Raw genomic sequence first — 21,713 nt, forward strand, 5'->3', positions numbered from 1 at the left:
TCAATCGCTACTTCAATTGTCAGTGTTCCTCTGAACTGTCTGCATGCATTCCTCCACCTCAACGACAGGCGCGTAGCACCCGTCTAGCAGCAAACTCTCATTCCTTTTCTGTCCAACTCTCTAATGCAAGAGTTAACTGTCAGTGCTGGGCAGGTGTGTAAACACTTGCGCAAAGCGCAATTGTGCACCGTTGCGCTCTGGTGAATATCGTTTGCGCATTGCACACTGCACAAGACCACGCGCAATATTGCGTTTGCGCACATGAAAAGGCAGGTGCCCAAACTCAAATTTAGTTGCACTTGCACAGCTAAATTTGCATTTGGGCATCTGCCTTGGCCACCTGTCCTGTGGACTGCGCATTGCGCAATCCAAGAGACAGCTGGTCTTGGAAGCTTCCTGTACGGTATGTCTGGACAAGGGTTGGGGGAGGCTCGGGCGGGTCACGAGGGTTCTGGGGGAGGCGGGAGGGACAGAGGGTAGTAGCATGTCTTAAAATGCTTCAACAGAGATAATGTATTTTAATATTTTTAAATTACTATTATTAGTAAATAATAGTAAATTAAAAATATTTATTATGAGTAGCATATGCAGTTCCTGAGAAAAATCATATACAGTATACATTTTTTTTTTTATGCGAGGAAGAAGGAACCAAAGGCCATGAGCCCGCAGTAACAGTTCCCTCCAAGAGAAAAACAAAATACAATAGAGAGCCAGATTCAAGATCCGATCATTTTGAGATGCCTGGACACACTGCGTTTGAAAGCCTGGAGATCATAGGCAGTAGGAAATACAGACAGAGGGAGACAGTTCCAGAGCTGACCTGTTGCATAAATGAAAGACTGGGAGTAATGGTTAACTCTTGCATTAGAGAGTTGGACAGAAAAGGGATGAGAGGTTGCTGCCAGACGGGTGCTACGCACCCGTCGTAGAGGTGGAGGAATGCAAGCAGACAGTTCAGAGGAGCAGTGACCATTAAAGTAGCAATAGAAAAGAGATAAAGATGCAACAGTGTGGCGAAGAGACAGAGGTTGAAGGGAGTCAGTAAGAGGAGGAGAGTTAATGAGACGAAAAGCCTTTGATTCCACCCTATTGAGAAGAGCTGTATGTGGGGAGCCTCCCCACACATGAGAGTTGTACTCCACACAGGGGCGGATAAAACCCCTGTATAGAGTCAACAATTATGCAGGGGTAAAGAAAGAATGGAGTCGGCTTAGCACACCCAATCTCTTGGAAGCAGATTTTATAAGAGATTTAATATGATCTTTCCAAGATAAGTCCCGAGTAAATGAAACCCCAAGCATGTTCAAGGATGATGCAGGATTAAGCTGAATATTATTAAACATTAGTGGGTATACCTGTGGAAGATTTTGTTGGGTTGATAGGTGTAAGAAGTGAGTCTTAGATGCATTAAAAACAACCAGATTATTTTTACCCCAGTCAGAGATACGAGCCAAGTCAGACATTAGGTGTGCCATAGCCTCATCCCTTGTTTGTTGAAGTAACTGTTGAGATGGGCGTTGTGGGAACCGAATGGAAAGGTGAAGGGTGGAGTCATCAGCGTATGAGTGGATAGGGTTAGATGTACAGCTTAGAAGGTCATTGATGAATAAAAGGAAGAGAGCTGGTGATAGGACAGAGCCCTGAGGAACACCACTGTTGATAGATCTAGGAGAAGACGATGGCCGTCTACAACAGCGACTATAGAACGACCAGAAAGGAAGCTAGCTATGAAGGCACAGATAGAAGGATGGAAATCGTAGAAGGGCAGTTTGGAAATTAAAGATTTATGCCAGACTCGATTGAAAGCCTTTGAGATGTCAAGTGCAATGGCAAAGCTTTCGCCAAAGTCCCGAAAGGAGGACGACCAGGAGTCTGAAAGGTATGTGAGAAGATCGCCAGTGGAGCGTCCCTGACGGAATCCATACTGACGATCGGAAAGAAGGTTGTGATAGGAAAGATGCCTTAAAATTTTTCTATTGAGAATTGACTCGAAAACTTTTGAAATACAGGACGTTAAAGCAATTGAATGATAGTTGGAGGGTTGGGAGTGGTCACCCTTCTTTGGGACTGGGTGAATGAGAGCAAACTTCCAGCAAGAAGGAAAGGTACAAGTTGACAGACAAAGGCGAAAGAGTTTGCCTAGGCAGGGTGTAAGCACAGAAGCACAGTTCTTGAGAACAACAGGAGGGACCCCATCAGGCCCATATGCCTTGTTAGCACTGAGGCCAGTGATGGCAGAAAATACATCAACTGAAGAAATTTTAATGTCAGCCATGAGGAAGTCAGAGGGGGGAAGTGATGGAGGAACAGCACCGGAATCGTCTAAGATGGAATTGGAGGAGAAAGTCTGTGCGAAGAGATCTGCTTTATCAGTAGAAGAAATAGCTACAGAACCATCATAGTAGAAAAGAGGAGGGAAGGATGATGAGGTAAAGTTGTTAGAAAGATTTTTGGCAAGGTGCCAGAAGGAGCGGGAAGAATTCGAGTTTGAGAGTTGAGAGCATTTAGTATGGATGAAATTATTTTTAGTAGAGCGAAGAACAGACTTAGCACGATTCCGGGCAGAAACGTAAAGATGATGTGATTCAGGGGTGGGTTGGCTCCGGTACTTTTTGTAGGCCTTCTCCTTGTTGCGGACAGCATTAGAACAAGCGTGATTAAACCAAGGCTTTCTAGCGTTAGTCAAAGGATATGAGAAAGGAATGTATGCTTCCATGCCCGAGAGAATAACCTCCGTAATGCGCAAGGCACACTCAGATGTCTCCCGGCCATGGAAGCAAAAATCATTCCAGGGAAAATCAAAGAAGTACTGCCTGAGGGCCTCCCTGTCTGCGGCTCCAAAATGCCACAGACGACATTTTCCTGGAGGGTCCACAGGCCGTACGGGAGTGATAGGACAGGTTAAGGTAACAAGGTTGTGATCGGAGGAGCCCAACGGAGGGAAAAGATTAACAGAGTAAGCAGAAGGATTAGTTGTGAGGAAGAGGTCAAGTATGTTGGAGCTCTCTCCAAGGTGGTCAGGGATACGGGTAGGGTGCTGTACAAGCTGCTCTAGGTCATTAAGGATAGAAAAGATGTAGGCTTGTTCACCAGGTGGATCCGTGAAAGGAGAGGAGAGCCAAAGGTGGTGGTGAACATTGAAACCTCCTAAAATGGAGATTTCAGAGAAAGGAGAAATGGATAGAATGTGTTCCATCGTAGAAGTAAGATAGTCTAAGAATTTTTGATAGTCAGTAGAATTAGGGGATAAGTAAACAGCGCAGATATATTTAGTCAGAGAATGACAGGAAAGCCGAAGCCAGAGTGTAGAGAATTCAGAAGAATCGAGTTCAGGAACACGAGAGCAAGATAAGTCGTTGCGTATATATACACAACAGCCACCTTTGGCTTTGAAATGAGTATAGAGAAAGTAGGAGGATACAGAAAAGGGTTTGCTGTCAGTTGCCTCAGACAGCTGAGTCTCCGTTAGAAAAAGAAGGTGAGGTTTAGAGGAGGAGAGATGGTGCTCAACAGAGCGAAAGTTAGAGGAAAGGCCGCGAATGTTGCAGAAATGAAGAAGAAGAGAGTCAGACAGTGGTTCCAGGCACCTCGAGTCGTCACCGGGAGAGGGGTGGATGGTGGATAAACATTATTGAAACCAAACATCCACAGGCTAATGATTTATTAGGCTGTGGATATTTGATTTAAATAATATTTTTTAATGATTTTTGTAAGGAATCACACTTGCTATTGTATATCTATACTGAATTATTAAATAAAATGTCTTGCAAAAATGCAGATAAAAGTAAAACTGGAAACATCACATTTCCCTGTCCCTCCGCTTTGCAGCCCGCTCACTCCTCTGAACTTCCACGAGTGAAAAAATTACTACATGACAGTATTGTGATACCAACTCTAATGTATGGAAGTGAAGCTTTGACCTTGTTGGGGGGACAGAAGTGAAGAGTTAGAGCTGTGGAAATAAATGAGTTATTTGAGATGAGCCTGTGGATTTACGTGGAGAGACAGACTGACAAGTCAGGAAGTGAAGGATCGTTGTGGTGTGGATGTGGATGTGATAGGAAGCGTTAGGAGAAACACACTGAGGTGGTTTGGTCATATGGAGAGGATGGAGAATGAGAGACTAACGAGGAGCGTATGTGAGTGAGGTGGAAGGGGGAAGAGGGAGGGCGAGGCCAAGGATGAGATGGAGGGATGGATTGGAGAAGTATATGAGAGAGAGGGGTGTGAGCTGGGAGCAGGGCAGTGAAATGGCAGGGGACAGGGCGACATGGAGGCGATTTGTTGCTTGTTTGTGGCCAGTGGCCACCCTTTACGGGATTAAGGCGTCTGGCAATAGATAGATAGACAGAATGATAATAAATAAAAGTAAGTATGCTAATTTATTTAAATATCTCAATATTTTACAGTAATTCCCACAAATATATGCAAGTGGTTTGTGCTTGCGCTTAGCGACACTGCGCAAGCTAAATATTGGATTGCGCACTTTGTGCAAATTATATCTATCTATAGCCCGACGCCCTAATCCCGCAAAGGGTGGCCGCAGACAAAACGCCTCCAAGTCACTCTGTCACCCACCATTTGACTCCCCTCCCCCCAACTCACCCCCCCCTCCCTCATAACAATAATAAATAAAAGTAAGTAAATAAGTATGCTATTTTATTTAAAAATCTCAATGTTTTACAGTAATTCCCCAAAATATATGCAAATGGTTTGCGTTTGCACTTTGCGACATTGCGCAAAGCTAAATATTTGTCAGATTGTGCACTTGCGCTTGCGCAAGGTAGTGAACTGTGAATTGCGCATTGCGCTTGCGCAAGGTCTTTCTTCGTTTGTGCTGCCCACCACTGTTAACTGTTACTCCCAGTCCTTCATTTATGCAACAGGTCAACTCTGGAACTGTCTCCCTCTGTCTGTATTTCCTGTTTCCTATGATCTCCAGTCGTTCAAATGCAGTGTGTCCAGGCATCTCGAAATGATCGGATCTTGAATTTGGCTCTTTCTTGTATTTTGTTTTTCTCTTGGAAGGAACAATTTTGCAGGGTCGCGCCTTTGGTTCCTTCTTCCTCACAAAGAAAAAAAAAAATTAGTGGTAGTTTGTGATGCCATGAAAAAAGGCAATGGGTATGCTGGATATTTTGTCCTTCATTACAGTCTGAAAATGAAGCCACTCTGTAGAGGGGGCTACTATTCTGTTCAAAGATTTATTGGTGGAAGAATAAGAAAGGTGAATGAGGAAAGACAAGAAATTATTCAATACCTTGTGAGAAAACATTCTGCAGAGAAAGATATTTTTCCCGATGAGAATGGAATCCTCAATATAGCAGTGTCATGTGATGGGACCTGATGGACAAGAGGACATATGTCACATGTTGGAACTGGAAGTGCTATTGAGGCTGAAACTGGTTTTATTTTATATCATGAGGTCCTTAGCATCTTTTGTCAACAGTGTCTGGATTTGGAGAAAAAGTATTAGAGACAAAAATGAGTTCAGGTACTTTCAAAAGGCTTCAGATTCAGCATAAACCAATGTGCAACAAAAATTTGGAGGGAAAATCCAGGACAGTGGAGGCTGAGGCTACTACCCGGATGTGGAAAAGATCGGAAGGAAAAAATAAGTTGTGATATGTTACATTCATTGGTGATGGTGACTCTTCTGCATCCCTCACAGTCACAGAAATGAATGAAGGGAAAGGACCTTACAGTATTCCTGTGAGAATAGAGGAGTGCTGAATCATGTTGGGAGGCGATTTGGTAAAAGACTGCGGAACTTGAAAGACACCGTTGTAAAAGGAAATGGAAACAAAAACAAAAGGGAAAAAGACAGTGAAAATGGCTGCTGATAAGGGCAAAGAGACTTATGCAGTTAGGAAGAGAAAAAAGAAGGTTTCATCTGAGAAAGGAAAATTAACTGAAGCTGTTTTAGAAAAACTGCCATTTTTTTATGGACAAGCTGTTAGAAGGAACAAAAGTGAAAGCTGGCAGGACCTCAGAAAAGATATAATTGCCAAATTTTATCGTATCGCTGGCACAGATGAGGAGCTAAAACACAATGATTGCCCTGTAGGGAAAGACTCTTGGTGTTTTTATCAGAGGGCATTGGCAAAGAAGGAAACTCTGCCATCTCATTCAAGTATGAAGGTGACAGTGTCGCTAGATCCACCAGAGAGAGCGCAACTGTGCAGTTTTTATGTTGTGTGGTAGGTGGTGGCGACCATCATCCACTCACTTGATGTAGTCCTGCCTACTTCTTCCTTAGCCTTTGTCATTCTTTTTCTGTTCCTGCCCTCCTCTCTTCCTATTTCTCCCATCTTTCCTGTCACTTCTTATTGCTTTTCTTTCCTTTACAGGTGGCTTTACATTGAGTGACAAGCCAAATGGTTTCCTGTAAGCCAAGAAACCATTTACAATGTTGGGTGGTAACCATATAACCAAACCGTACGTGCTCCCTATGTGTCAGTAAGTGGGTTGGTGGAGGGTTAGTGCCCCTCCCCGTAAAACAGATAACTCAGAGTCAAATGGCCACCCCTTACGGGATTATGGTGTCTGGCAATAGATAGATAGATAGACTTGAGAAGACTTATTTGTCAGATGGATGTTTGCAAAGACTCAGAATATAAATGAAAGTGTACATTAAAAAATCAGGCATAAGCTATTGAAAACTAAATTTTATTGATTAAAAACAGTTCCGTATTCCATGTCACTAATGATACTGGAACATAACTTTGGCTATGAAAGAACTGATGTCATGCGAGAGCTTGGGTACGAGGGATCTTCTGCAGAGTACCTGAGAGTAAAGGACAAGGAAAGGATGACGGGTGCTTCAAGGAAAAAGGACAATAGATATAAAAAAGAAAGAGGATCTGCCTAGGATGACCCAGACTCTGGTGGCGGGGAGTTCTAAATGAGCTTTTCGTGTAAGGGCACCATTATTATTTCGTTATTGCATTTTAATATTTTTTTTCAAGCATTTGTATCACTTAGAATTTCATTCTTTTTGGGTATGGGTGGAAGTGGAGGGAAGAAAGTTGCTCACCACTGGTCAATAAATGACCCAAACCCAAAGGTGTTTTACTCTGTTGACCCCCAGTGATGAGGTATCATCTATCTATCTATCTATATACCTAGGCTGCTTCCCCCAAGGAAAGGGAGGTAGCCAAGACAGGACGACTCACTCTCCATTTACTCATCCATTCAAACACATTTATTCGCATCTTAGCCCCAAAGGGGAGAACGGACAGATCCTCACCGCACCACACCGCACAAGGGTCAACTGCACAATGCAATCAGTGACATCCGCAGCAGGGCCCGACAGCAGAACTGGTTTACCCCTGCCACATCATAATACACCCATCCCCTTACCCGCACCTGACCTGACTAGCTGATCAGACCAAATGCGGGAGAATATCCCCTCAGGGCTGCGTCATCACTTATTCATTCACAATTTCTCTCCATTTATTTCTGTCACGCACAGCCACTCTTCCTTGCTCAACAGACATCCCTCTCGCATCCAGCGCTTTCTTCACACTGTCCATCCATCCTATTCGTAAAACATAAAAGGCCATATACAAATTTATTTATTATTTTATTTTTCAAGATATAATAATCATATTTTTACAGACTTATCAGCCTGCATTTAGTTACTCTCATACTAGATATCAAGTCATTAGAAGAAAAAGTGTTCGAGATATAGAACAAACATTGTTTTTAAAACTTTGAGGTCAATATCCCGAAGTTACTTTTTGAAGACGAATGGGAGTGCAAGGAACAGCACGATGGAATGACGAGGTGAGACAAGCTGTGGTGCAGAAGAAGAAAGCATTTAGTGAGTGGTTGAGAAGCAGGGACATGGAGCAAGTTGAGAGACAGAAGAATGAGTTATATGTAGAGAGGAAGAGAGAGAGGAAATGATTAGTGAGAGAAAATAAGATGAGAGTAGATGAGGAATTTGGAAGGAATTTGAGTGTAAAGTGGAGAGAATGAAAGAAAATGTTTTGGAAAGAGGTAAAGAGAGTTAGACTGGGTGATAAAGAAGTTAGTTGGGGAGTGAAAGATAAAAATGGTAGATTGCTAGTGGAGTAGGGAGAAAAAGTGAGCAGATGGAGAGAACACTTTCAGGAACTGTTAAACATAGAGAATGAAAGTGATGGTAGGAAAAGTGGCTGGGAAATGGCTGTGAGATGAAGGGAGATGAGAAGAGAGGAAGAAATCAGTTGGATGGAAGTAGTGGAAGCAATGAAGAAAGTCAAAATAGGGAAAGTCCCAGGAATTGATGGGAGTGTGTGGTGAAGTATGGGGTAGAGACAGTAGTACAATGGATACTGGTATGGAAGATGTGCAGATTGGGCTGGGAGGAAGGTAGAGTCCTGCAGGATTAGAAGTCAGGTATAACTATTCCCCTGTACAATAAAGGGGGAAAAGAGGTGTGAGGTAATCATAGGGACATTTGTCTTCTTAGTGTACCATAATAGGAAAAGTGTATGGTAGGACACTTATTGACAGAGTTAGGGAAATAACAGGAATTTGTTGGTGAAGAACAGGGAGGGCCTTCATGAATTTGTAGAAGGTATATGACAGGGTGGATAAACAAGGAATGTGGAAAATGTTAAGAATATATGAAGTAAATGGAAAGTTGTAGAATGCCATGAAGAGTACTGTATGTATGAGGAGGCTAAGGCTGCATTGAGTGTGCATAGTGAATTGAGTGAATTTTTCTATTTGAGTGTTGGATTGAAACAAGGATGTGTCATGTCTCCATGGATGTTCAGTCTGTATATGGATGGAGTTAAAAAAGAAATACAGTACAGGGTAGGGCAGTGGATATTGGAGCGGCTTTTGATGAGAGAGGTCCAACGTTTGGAAACTCCCTGTACTGTTGTTTGCAGATGATGCTGTATTGTTAAGTGAAGATGAATGGGAACTGCAAGGCCTGGTAAATGAGTTTGAAAGGGTGTGTAAGAAACTGAATCTGAAGGTGAATGTCGGGAAGAGTAAAGTTATGGTCTTTGAGAGAAATGAATTCATTGGATGTACAGTGAGGTTGGATGATGAGGAAATGGAAAATGTGAATGCATTTAAGTAGACTTGGGTAGTGTGATGAGTAAGGATGGAAGTTTAGAGGGTGAAGTGCATGAAAGGGAACAGCAGGGAAGAAAGGTTGCTGGTTCTTTGAAAGCAGTGATAAGAAACAAGGAAGTGAGCATGGAAGTAAAAAAGTTGTTGCATGAGAGGAGCATATGGAGTTACGTGGAGAGACAATCTGACAAATGAAGAAGTTGAGGAGTGTTGTGGTGTGGATGTGGATGTGATAGAAAGTGTTAGGAGAAATACATTGAGGTTAAATAACTTTTTTTTGACAAGGGATAAGGCATTGCCCCTGGGTAGAGGACTTTGGTTTTGGAGTGTGTAGCACTTTATGACCAGATGCCCTTCCTGATGTCTTCCAATAACCCTTGAGTGCACCTGAACCTTCAGCCCTTCTGTCAGAGTGCTTTAACCCACTGAGCCACGGCTGCTGTTTGGGGGGGCGGGGGAAGTAGCTAGAAACAGTATGCACTAAAACCACAAATACTGTAATGTACAGATCACCATCAAGAAACAAAATTGTTTTCAACCAAACCAACCAAAGATCGTATGTACACCCTCCCAAAAAAGTATCGGCCCTCTAATGGCATGTATCATTCTGAAACATGGACGAATCATTGTGATATACAGTAAAAGCTCGATTAACCGGCATCCGATGCATCGGCACATCCGTATAACCGAAACGCAAATTCGATCCGGCATGGGGTTGAAAATATTCCGGATATCTCATGATCCTGATGATTCCCCTATAATTCTTGATTAGTTCTGTACAGCACAGGATAAAGTAGCGTATGAAGCTAAGTTTTAAAAATTATTTTTGCCCGTAATTTAACCCTTTCATGCACGGGGGCCCGGTGAAGAATCCGACCGCTCACACTCTTTTGACTCAGGATTCGTCCAAGTGAAATCAACCACTCACACTCTTTCGACATAGGTTGAGTCCAGCCATATAATTTGCTTTATTTTTTTCTTTCACAACAATTTGTTGTTTGATCATCTTTTCATTCATTCATTCATTGCCAGACGCCATGTATCCCAGACGGGGTGGCCAAGGGCTTAGAGTTAATTGTTTTACAGGGAGGGGCACTAATCCTCCACCAACCCCACTTGACACGTAGGGATGCCAACAACATCTGGTGTTCCCAGGTGGTCACCCATCCAAGTACTAATAAAAAAATCAAAAGAAATTACCATATTGTATCATTCACTTATTTATTCAACGCACATTTACTTACAGACATATAAACATTTCGACAATAATTATAAAATATTGTAGAACATTACATGCGATCCATTTCGTAAAAAAATGACACTTCTAGCTATGCTAGAAATTTTTTTATGGCATACGGAATAACAATAGTCGTTCATTACTCCTGGCCTCTCTGAGTGAACTGTTTCCTATCATTTCACTCTTGCTCGCCCAGACCAATTGCTTCCCACAATCCTCACTCTGTGATGTGTGCTGCATATGATTACAATCATTTCATTCCCCTGCCCTAATTTTTAACTGTATTGTTATGAAACTGATACATGTTGCAAATGAATAAATGATCTTCCTAATGAATGAAAAAAAAAAAAAGTAAATAAAGGATATAAAGCACCATACTTTATCATTCAGTAATGTATTCGTTTGCTCACTGACATATATACAGTACTCGCACACTTTTTTTCACAACAAATTGCTGTGAAAAAAATACAGAGTGTGAGTTCTGTATATATGTCAGTGAGTAAATGAATATATTACTGAATGATAAAGTATGGTGTCTTATATCCTTTATTTATTTATTTATTTTTCTCATTCATTAGGAAGATCATTTATTAATTTGTAACATGTATCAGTTTCATAACAATACAGTTAAAAATTAGGGCAGGGGAATGAAATGATTGTAATAATTTTTCGATGCCTCACAAATCACCGAGTGAGGAATGTGGGGAGCGTGAGGTCTGGGTGGGCGAGAGTGAAATAATAGGAAACAGTTCACTCAGTGTGTAAGAAATGGAATCTAAAGGTGAATGTAGGGAAGAGTAAAGTGATGGTCTTTGAGAGAGGTGAAGTCAGTGAATGCACAGTGAGGTTGGATGGTGAGGAAATGGGAAATGTGAGTACGTTTAAGTACTTGGGGAGCATGATGAGTAAGGATGGAAGTTTGGAGGGTGAAGTGCTTGAGAGGGTACAACATGGAAGCAAGGTTTGCTGGTTCCTTGAAAGCAGTGATAAGAAACAGGGAAGTGAGCATGGAAGTGAAAAAGTTACTACATGACAGTATTGTGATACCAACTCTAACGTATGGAAGTGAAGCTTGGACGTTGTTGGAAGGACACAAGTCAAGAGTGAGAGCAGTGGAAATGAGTTATTTAAGAGGAGCCTGTGGAGTCACATGGAGAGACGGCTGACAAATGAGGATATAAAGGAGCATTGTGGTGTGGATGTGGATGTGATAGGAAGCGTTAGAAGGAACACACTGAGGTGGTTTGGCCATTTGGAGAGGATGGAGGGTGAGAGACTGACGAGGAGAGTGTGAGTGAGGTGGAGGGAGGGAGAGGGAGGGGGAGGCTGAGGATGAGATGGAGGGAGGGAGAGGGAGGGGGAGGCTGAGGATGAGATGGAGGGATGGAGTGGAGAGGTATATGAGAGTAGGGGGTGTGAGTTGGGAGCAGGGCCGTGAAATGACGGGGGACAGGGCAACGTGGAGGTGATTTGTTTGTGGCCACCCCGAACGGGATTGAGGCATCTGGCAATAGATAAATAGATAGATAGTTCACTCAGAGTGGCCAGGAGGGATGATCGACTACTGTTATTCCGTATTCCTTAAAAAATTTTCTAGTATAGCTAGAAGTGTCAATTTTTTACTAAATGGATCGCAGATAAATGCTCTACAATATTCTGTAATTACAGTATTGCCAAAATGTTTATATGTCAGTGAATAAATAAGCATTGAATAAATAAGTGAATGATACAATATAATAATTTCTTTCTTTTTTTTAAGATTTTTTTTTTCTTTCATTAGGAAGATCATTCATTAATTTATAACATAAACCAGCTTCAAAACTATACAGTTTTAATAAGGGCAGGGGGAATGAAATGATTGAAATCAGTTCTGACACCGCACAAATTGCTGAGTGAGGAGTGTGGGGAGCGTAAGGTCTGGGCTTGCAAGAGACTGTCATTCGGTACTTGGAAGTGATTGGACACAAGTGGCGTCGAAAGAGTGCGAGAGGGATATGCTAAATTTTTCTTTAACTAATTTTTGGTAATGTTTGCTGGTTTGTGTTCAGTCATGTACAATTTCTCTTGCTGTCTTTTTTGTGTATTGTATCTTACCTGTACGCTTTCTAATGCTGAATAATGTACTTTATGAAATAAAGTCTAAAGTTTGGTCCTATTTCATTTGTTTGACCTAAGAGTAACATTCAGTTATCTAGAAATTTCCACATCCGGAATGGAAAAATTCCCATGCATTCCGGTTAATCAAGCTTTTACTGTATGGGGCATCCTTTGATTATAAGTGAAAATATTATCTTTGGTAATTATTATAATTCAAAATCACACAAAAATATCACATACTGGGTAGTATATGTTTTGAGGTACCAGATTTATAGAGTCGTGTGTCTGCAGAACTCACTCATTTTCACAACCATCATACCCTAAGGGGCCGATACTTTTTTGGGAGGGTGTACATATGAAGCACACAGTTCTTTGATTCAGCTGAAGACCTATCCCACCCAACACTCCATGTCACAAACCCATACTTAATCACATAGTCACCACACACATTCAAAACCTCACCCCAACAGCCTCTGCTTCATTAAGTACAAGACATTCACTACTCAGATACTACCTTAGAGACATGAGTGCACCTAGCCTGACTGTGATATGGCCATCACCCATCCCTGCCTCATTACCAGCACAAAATGCAAATCAGAGACAAACCACTAGGCCCAGACTGTGTTGTAGCCCCCTACACCAGATATCCTTACTATCATGGCACAGACAATAACCTCAACACATGATTTCTGGGAGCATCAGTTTAAGAGACCAGAGTCTTTTGGTTGACTGGGTTCACATCCAGATGAGCCTGGAGTTCAACAGCTAGAGGTTCTTTTGAAGTTGAATAAAATAAATACTGTACTGTAGTCTGATGGCAACTTAATTAAAATGAAAGTGTCTTCTGGTTGAAGGGAGGAACCCACTAACCCACCTAACATCCAGTTGTTAGTTACAGTGAAACCTTGCTTTAACAGACCTGTTTATACTGGACTATGGGTATTATGAACCCCTTGACCCTACTGGACAACTTTTGCTATATACGGTTCTGAATCAAGTTCCAGTATAGGGAGAGCATGTGGCAACCATCTGGACAATTTTGTTAAATACCAAACCCAGGCCTAGTATTTCCTTGTCTTTTTTATTATTACTTGAAATGAGGGCTGACATTAATTCTTGTTATCTATTGTATATCAAGAAACGCTGGCCAAACCCATACAGTGTTGATTTATTAATGTCTTATAACATGTCGTACATGGGATACCTTCTGGACCATTTTGTATACTGACTGTAGATCTGGTATAGTGGGTCTGTAACGGATATCTTGTACTGTATAATGAACATATATGTACTGTCCACCTTATCCCCGTATTAGTCCATTATAATGAAGTCTCTCACTGGATATGGTTACTGCATGTATTTTCTTGTCTCTTCAACCTTTCCACATTTATTATATCTTCAGTGTTACAGCACTGTGTTTATTATTTACAGTACTTCTTTGGGGGGGGAACTGACTGTGCTTGGGTTAGCAAGCCTGTCTCAGAACTGAAAGAACTCACGTTTGTTTATCCAACAGGTCAGACTCTTGGACAAAGTTTGTTTCCCCCATTGGACGTGTTCACCCAGCAGAACAGTTGGAAACCTGAATGGAACATCAGCTGTTGAGGGTCATATTCTTGGAAAAGATTGTGATTGGACCAAAACTGATTGTGTTATAATCTGCCTTAGTGGCCATTGTGCATTTAGTATGCATAAATCCTAAGCTTTATGTGTAGTGCTGTATGGTAGTGAGACCTAGACAGTAAAACAAGAAGATATTTGTAGTCTCAGACATGCAGAAATGACAGTGATTAGATGGATGTACTGTGCGTCCTTGAATGCGAACCCTGGGAGGATTAGGTTTATGATTGAAGAGTTTAGAGGAAGGATGGGACTGGAGTATATTGGTGTTGTGATGAAGAGGGGAAGATTGGGATGGGCGTTTGGAGAGCATGGAGAATTACAGTTGGGTGCGGAAAGTGAGAAGTGTGAATGTTGGGGTTGGGTTGCAAGAGGCAGACCAAAAGAGACTTGGGATGAGGCTGCAGAGTGTGACCTCAGGGATGCGGAGCTGAATAGGGAGGCTGCCTTAGATCAAGCAGTGTGGAGAGCCACCATCAGGTGATCAAACGGTGCATTCAGGCTTGTTGGAGCCTCTATGAATGATGCAGTACGATATACAATATGAAAGATCTTATTATCGAAGGAGTTGTTAGACTTGGTAGATTGTGTATCTTAATGACCCTTGGTAATTTATAGGCATTAAACCTAAGCCTTTTTCTTCTTTGTGCAGGTGAAGCAGGAGGCAGCAAAATGGAAGACATGATTCGTGAGCTGTCTGCGGCACTATCAGGTGTGAAGCATGAGCAGGACTACATGGAGGTGAGGGAACGCATCCACCGCTCCATCAACGACAACACCAACTCACGCGTCGTCATGTGGTCTGTGTTTGAGGCCCTTGTACTGGTTGCCATGACAATTGGACAAGTATATTACCTCAAGCAATTCTTTGAGGTTCGGAGAGTGGTTTAGTTCTGAGGCCTGTACAGAAAATCTTTATGTGTTGCCCTTCTTTCATGTTCTGTTTTGCTGCGAAGTCAACGTTAGTTTACGCAGATGTTCTCTATTAAAATTCCATTGCTACCCATATACCGATTTGCTGAGTCTCCCAGTTTGTAATACCAGTTGTACGGAAAATGTTGTAACATACTTCTACTGGAACACGTCACTGACATATAATAGGGATTTACAGTATTGAAACTTTTTAAAACTCATGTATTGGATAGAATCATTATTTTGTGTTCAGTTTTATCAGAAGTCATGGTATTTTCAGTAGGCTGTTCCTAACATTCATGGAAAAATATTGACCTTTGTTTTGTGCTGTGCTGTTTTGAGTCTAGTGCAAATCAAGATTGTTTTATCATTTTGCCTGAGTAACTTTGTAGCTTTAAAATTTGCTTCATAGAAGGAATGAAAAAGATGATTCTGATCAGAATATTAAGTCTTTTTAGATGTACAGTACTTTGTATAGTGATATACTTTACTGGACAAAGACTTCTTTGAAGGTCTTCCTTTGCAAAAGGTAATTTTGTGTGATAATGCCTCCTTTTTTTTTTTTTTTTTTTTTTTAATATGTTTAAGAACAGAATATTATAGTAAAAGCTCACCAAGATGGACCAAGAGGGACTGTGATCATTATGTTAAATGGAAAGTTCTGACTGATAGAAGCTTCCGATTGACTGTAGTATGGAAGACATTCAAATTTCCAAGAAGTTTCCAGCCTTCGATGTCTGATTCCTACCCTTTCACAGAAGGATTTCAGCATACTGGTGAGTGGTCCAGCCTCCAGCAGAGTGTAATATCATTTCTGACGTTGAGGATACCAAATTGGTGGGCATTTACAGTAATATATTCTTCCAGTTACTTCTTTGTTGTCCTAATGTGGTGGTTGACAAATGCTAGCTCACGATTTTTTTTTAAATCTTGTAAAAATGATGCAGATAACCCCTTCGGTTCAATGATGCGTATTATTTTTAAATTTGAGATGATTTATTTCACCTTTTTAGAGACCTCTTGGATTGAGAGGGTAAATGAAGGCTGTATTGAACCTCGCCAGTGTGAAAAATCTCCAAAAATCATTCCGTAATGTCAGGAATAATATAGAAAACGTGTCATGACATTGAAAGGGTTAATCTCGGAATAATAATTGTTGGAGGAGTTGTCCACTTCATGCCACTCTAAATATTTACATTCTGAGCCTTTTTATTCTGGTGTAAAGCCTTTGTCATTTGTTTGTTATACTGTATTATGTTTTTTTAGCTATTTATTTGGTCCTGACTCCATTCTGAGGTGGGATAAGAGGTGATGATGATGATGATCATGGTGATGATTTTTGGGACTGTAATTAATATTCACCCTGGGAATGTAAATGCTAATTCTGTTATTTCTGCCTTCAGATGATTTTATTCGGCTTTATGAATATTTGAACAAGAGTTAGATATGGCCGTCATTTACCCTTTCACTAGAGGTCTGTCCTAAGTACAGTAAAATCATCTGGTGCTGAGAAGAATAGAATGAACAAATATATCATTGGAGTGAAGGGTTAATGTCTTAGTCTGAGGGGTTTTCAGCAATTAAATAACAGTCTGAGTTAAAATAAATTAAAAATCAGCCTTCCAGAGTAACAGTAAAGGCATACTGATTTCTTTTTACAGTGATGGGGAGATATTATCCTGTTGTGTACAGTATTTTTTTTTTTTTTTTTTATGCCTTCATTTGTTGCTATAGCTGGTTTACTCCCACCTGACAGAAAAGTGCTGCCTCTGCATAATGAGTGTTAAGGTGTTATAGGAGATAGGTATTAGAGTATATTGCTAACAATGAATGTAGTTGAAGGAAAGGAAATGATGTATGGATGTATTATTTCTTATTCTGCCATAAAATAACAGGTAATAAGCTAAAATGAGAGGCAATTCTCTTTCAGGTATGATCAAACTGACTATAGGTAGGTGTACATATTGGTAATGGATCTGCAGTATTTATATGATTGTGCACAATGGGGAGGCAAGAATCATTGCCATTGTAACATTTGTTTTGACTTGTATCATCAGACTTAGCAAGAACTTTGTTAGGATTTGTAGTACAGAGATTGTATTATAAAAATAAAAAAATGTCATCTACATTTTACGGGTTTTACTTTTACATGACATTGTTGTGGAGAACTGATCAGGTTATAACTGAGGTCAGGCATATGATAAATATTAATATTACAGAATAGCTCCTCATGGGGCAATGTAGGATTGGATGATGGATGGATGGATGGATTACAGAATATTTTCAGGGTTTTAGAAAGGATCCTGGTGGTGCAGTGGTTAGAATACTGCAGTTGGAGTGAAAATCTTGCCACACATGTACATTCAGTCCTCAAAAGATGACCAGCCTTGTGTCTACCTGGGCAGTACCACACACTGCAGAGCAAGCAAAAAATTGCTTGGCCAAGTAGACGATCAATCAGCTGATCAGACATCAACCAAACATTCAGAATGGCAGAGATAAAACCTTTGGCTGCTTTGCATGCAGTGCATAAGGAAATAATGGATAATAAGTTAATGAATGTCATGGGTGCTTCTGCAAATAGAAATGGAGCATTGGAGGGAGAAGAAATGGGAGAATGGGTTCATCCAGGGTCGAGAATTATGAGGAGGCGATCATCCCAGTGTGTAATGACTTTAAATATTTTTCACATTTTCTACATATCTTACAACGATTATATAATTACTTATCACATAGACTTTGGTGAAGTTTTTCCTCTGCATAGATGAGAAAAATCCCACAGTTGGCACACATGAGTTAGTCAAGCCTCGCTATGTGATGAGGTTACGTGTAGTGAAAACCCATGGAATTGCAATTTATTGTACGGTGAGATCAATATAACATGGGTTCAGTGGGGATAGGGAGGGGGTCCTATGAGCATGTAACAAAAAAAAAAAAAAAAAAAAAAAAAAAAAATACTTGCCCCATGAGGAGTGTAGGAGACCGGGGCTAGGCAAGTTGGTCCTGACATTTAAGACGAGAGTGACAAGCCTCACTCATCCCTCAGTGGCATTACGTGAGCAATAAACCCCAGCCACCCTTTGGATACAAACCTTCACCATCTAAATCTGATTGGAGTGCCGTATGTACTCACTAAACCACCAGGTGCCAAAATTTGGTTATATGGTTACCACCCATCATAGTAAATGGTTTCCTGGCGTACAGGAAATCATTTGGCTTGTCAGTCAGTGTAGAGTTACCATAGGCAGAAGGAAGAGGAAAGAATGAAGGAAAGACAGAAGAGGGAGTGTAAAGTCACCCATAGGCAGAAGAAAGAGGAAGGAATGGAGGAAAGAAAGACAGAAGAGGAAGGATGGAAGAGAGGAAAGGGCAGACATCCAGAGCAGCGCTACATCATGTGAGTGAATGGTGAGCGCCCCCACCTTCCAACTAAAAAAAAAAATCCTACCCCCTAAACTTGTTTCTAGACCTCCTCTAGTGCCGTACCTGACTACCAAGCTTTCCTTCACTGTCTCACCTGTGAGTATGATAGAAATTGTGATAAGAAAGAAGTGGGGTAGAAGTAAGACAATAAAGTCCCCAAACAAGTGTACCAGTAACTAATCTTGAGTAGTGCCAGCTCCTGGCCAAGTCATCATCATGGTCCACCCCCCGCCTAGGGGAGAGATGGTGTCCTTGGGCACTCACTTGCCTCGTCTTCAGAGTCACTTACATCAGGCAAGGTGGAGAGTGATGTGGAGAGGCAAAGGGAGTTAAATCAGGCAAGCCCTGCAACTAACACGTCAGCAGAACTCTTACCGGTGGTAGAGACATTTAATTGGGGTGTCAGCCTTGCTGCTGCCTCACAATATACAGTTTTACTTCAAAGATGATGCTATCCCTTGGGCACTTCACCTTCCATTGCCATGGGCAATGCCCTGAGCATTGTACTTTTCACTAAGGGTAGTACCTTGACCAGACATTATCACAGACCTTCAGTTATTTCATTTTAAAAAATGACAAAATCCACTTTAAGGAACACACACACGCTGATGCCTTTCGATCACTAACACTGCACACAGATGATTGCAAAGGGTCTGCAATATTGCACAAGGGAGTGAGAATGATGCAACACAATGAATACAAGAGATTCAATGACTACCATGGGACATCTGAGAGAGAGAGAGAGAGAGAGAGAGAGAGAGAGAGAGGAAATGGAGTGAGCAGCTGTTCAGGGAAGCGGTGGGAGCCACGAGGCTTGCACAGAAGCATCAGAACTGGTTTGAGCACATGCAGTTATCGTACTGGTGGCTATCTTTGCTCTGGCAGGTGATGGTCAGCTTGTGTGTGTGTGTGTGTGTGTGTGCATGACAAACTTTCTGTGTACCATCTTTATCATTATAGCAGGAGCATTGCATCAAATACAAAGAGATGGCCATAACTTTTTTCATCTCTTTATAGCAATTTATCAATCACTGGAAGATCAGATAACTGGTGTGCAGTGCTACAGTACTGTAGTTAAATGTTGATGACCACAAAAAAAAAAAAAAAAAAAAAAATCATGACCAAACCGCATAAATGCTACAAGAAACAACACACACACACACACACACACACACACACACACACACACACACACACACAAATATGGTTTAAGACATATGGTTTAAGACACGGGACAGTACGAGCTTGACTCATTCCTGTAAAGATACAATTAGGTAAGAACAATTAGATAATGCTATACAAGTGCATATCAGGAAAGGAGAAAATAGACATAAATGATTACTTAACATATGGAGAAGCATCAGCAAGAGGACACTGCAAAAAACTGCATAAGAAGAGAGGTGATAACGACGTAAGGAAATTCAGTTTCCCAAACAGAGCAATTGATCAGTGGAATGCACTACCGAATGAAATAGTGTGTGCCAAAACAATTCACAAATTTAAGGATATGTACGATAAATATGGTTTAAGACACGGGACAGTACGAGCTTGACTCATTCCTGTAAAGATACGATTAGGTAAGAACAATTAGGTAAGAACACACACCGCTCGCCGGCGCAGTGGTACTTGCTATCTGGTAGGCGGGAGTTCGCGCCTCGCTCAGGTTGCGAAAAATTTCACTGACGAAGTGGGTGGTTACTGTCCCCCTTGAGCAAGGGGACAGGTGTGTCCGTGTGTGAAGGTCACAGCCTTGCCCTTAGATCGGACTATATGAGCTCTCAGCTCCCTTTCGGGAGGGTAAAAGCTGACGATCACGACCATCAAGTGATTCTGACCGACCCTGTGAATTAATTACACACACACACAAATCAACCACTGCTTACGCTTCCCCTCAGACAGAACTGAGGACCAAGGAGGAGGCCTCCATACATACATACTCCCATTACTTCTCTACAGACATAACACAAGCAATACAATCACTTTTCCAGGATGACACAACATTAGAAATACAGTTCCTTAGTGTCAACTCTGGTCATAAGCAAGATATCAATATTTTTAACAGTTACATTAAGGGAGACACCTAATTCTGTCATTGCTGGGGACTTGAATGCTAAAAGCACAGCCTGGTATGAACACAATCAAAATAATTGCCAAGGTTTCAGCATTGATTCATGACGCAACAACACGTACATTCTCAATGACACATAATACACCTTCATCCCACACCAGGCAAACTGCACCAGACATCACATTCTGTATGCTAACATTTGCACCTACCACCACCAAGCAAACCCAACTCACCCATGGAAACCCAACTCACCCAAACTCACTACAGATCATCTCATCACTATCATCTTAGGAACACAGTCCAGGCCAGAGTGATCACCCCTCACATACACAAACTACAAGAAAGCAGACTGGACAGAACTAACTGAAGAAACAGAACATAATTCAGCACAATGAACAAACACACCCATCACCATCATTAATGGGCATATTACAAAGTTCAGCAGCATCACACCGGTGTTCGGTGCAGTCGTATATCATTTCTATGAGGCAACAGAAGACATTGCAGCCCAAACTTTACACCGGGAATTGCACCTCATAAAACAACACAACAAATAAACACAACTCCCCTCTCCCACACATACAAGACACCATCACAAGGCTCCAAGAGTTAAACAATGAGAACAGTAAAATTTGTACAGAGAAAATGGAAAATTGGGAGGCCTTATAGGAACATTTAGTGACTCCTCAGACCCCTCTCAGCTGTACAGAATATTTAACTGTCACAATCACAAATAAACACCCCCAAGACCCACACTGCCATCACCTCTGGCACTCAATACATCTTTTCCTATAAAGAATAAATAGATATACTCATGAACCATTATGCACATGTAAGTTACATAACACCAACATGCACTGAGTCTGAGAGACAACCCTGTCAACATAAACACCTTTCCACCCAACCAGAGTACAACCCTCATCACTTCAGAACAGACGTATAACATTATCAAGAAAACAAACAACTTTTTAAGCATATAGCATCGGCAACCTGCACTTGAAACATTTAAGACCACCCGGCATCCAGGCCCTCACAAACATTAGCAACTGCTCATGCGCACCCTGTAGAGTTTCGAATATTTGGAAACATGCTACAGTTATCACCATACCTAAACCAAAATGGGACCCAGTTCACCCTGCTTTGTTCAGATCTGTAATACTACATAGCTCATCATCCAAAATATCTGAACAGCTCAGTCTCATCAAAGTCACACCCCAGGTCCCCGTTGCTCGTTCACAACAGATTTAGAGCACTATACTCTACAAACACCTTACAGACTAA

The 21,713-nt window shown here is 41.4% G+C and overlaps 1 protein-coding gene across 1 annotated transcript in view; it reads left to right on the top strand.

The window, feature by feature from the left end:
- The window catches only part of CHOp24 (transmembrane p24 trafficking protein CHOp24), a 40,765-nt gene extending 23,705 nt beyond the window's left edge, over nt 1–17,060 (top strand). The window contains exon 3 of the mRNA XM_080285823.1: nt 14,682–17,060. Within this exon, the coding sequence (XP_080141949.1) occupies nt 14,682–14,920 (239 nt within the window). The 3' untranslated portion in view covers nt 14,921–17,060. The remainder of the gene's footprint in view (nt 1–14,681) is intronic.
- The last annotated feature ends 4,653 nt before the right edge of the window (nt 17,061–21,713 follow it).

This window comes from Coenobita brevimanus, chromosome 108 (assembly GCF_032717465.1).
Source record: "Coenobita brevimanus isolate Jiangsu-jjx chromosome 108, ASM3271746v2, whole genome shotgun sequence".
Taxonomy (NCBI): Eukaryota; Metazoa; Arthropoda; class Malacostraca; order Decapoda; family Coenobitidae; genus Coenobita; species Coenobita brevimanus.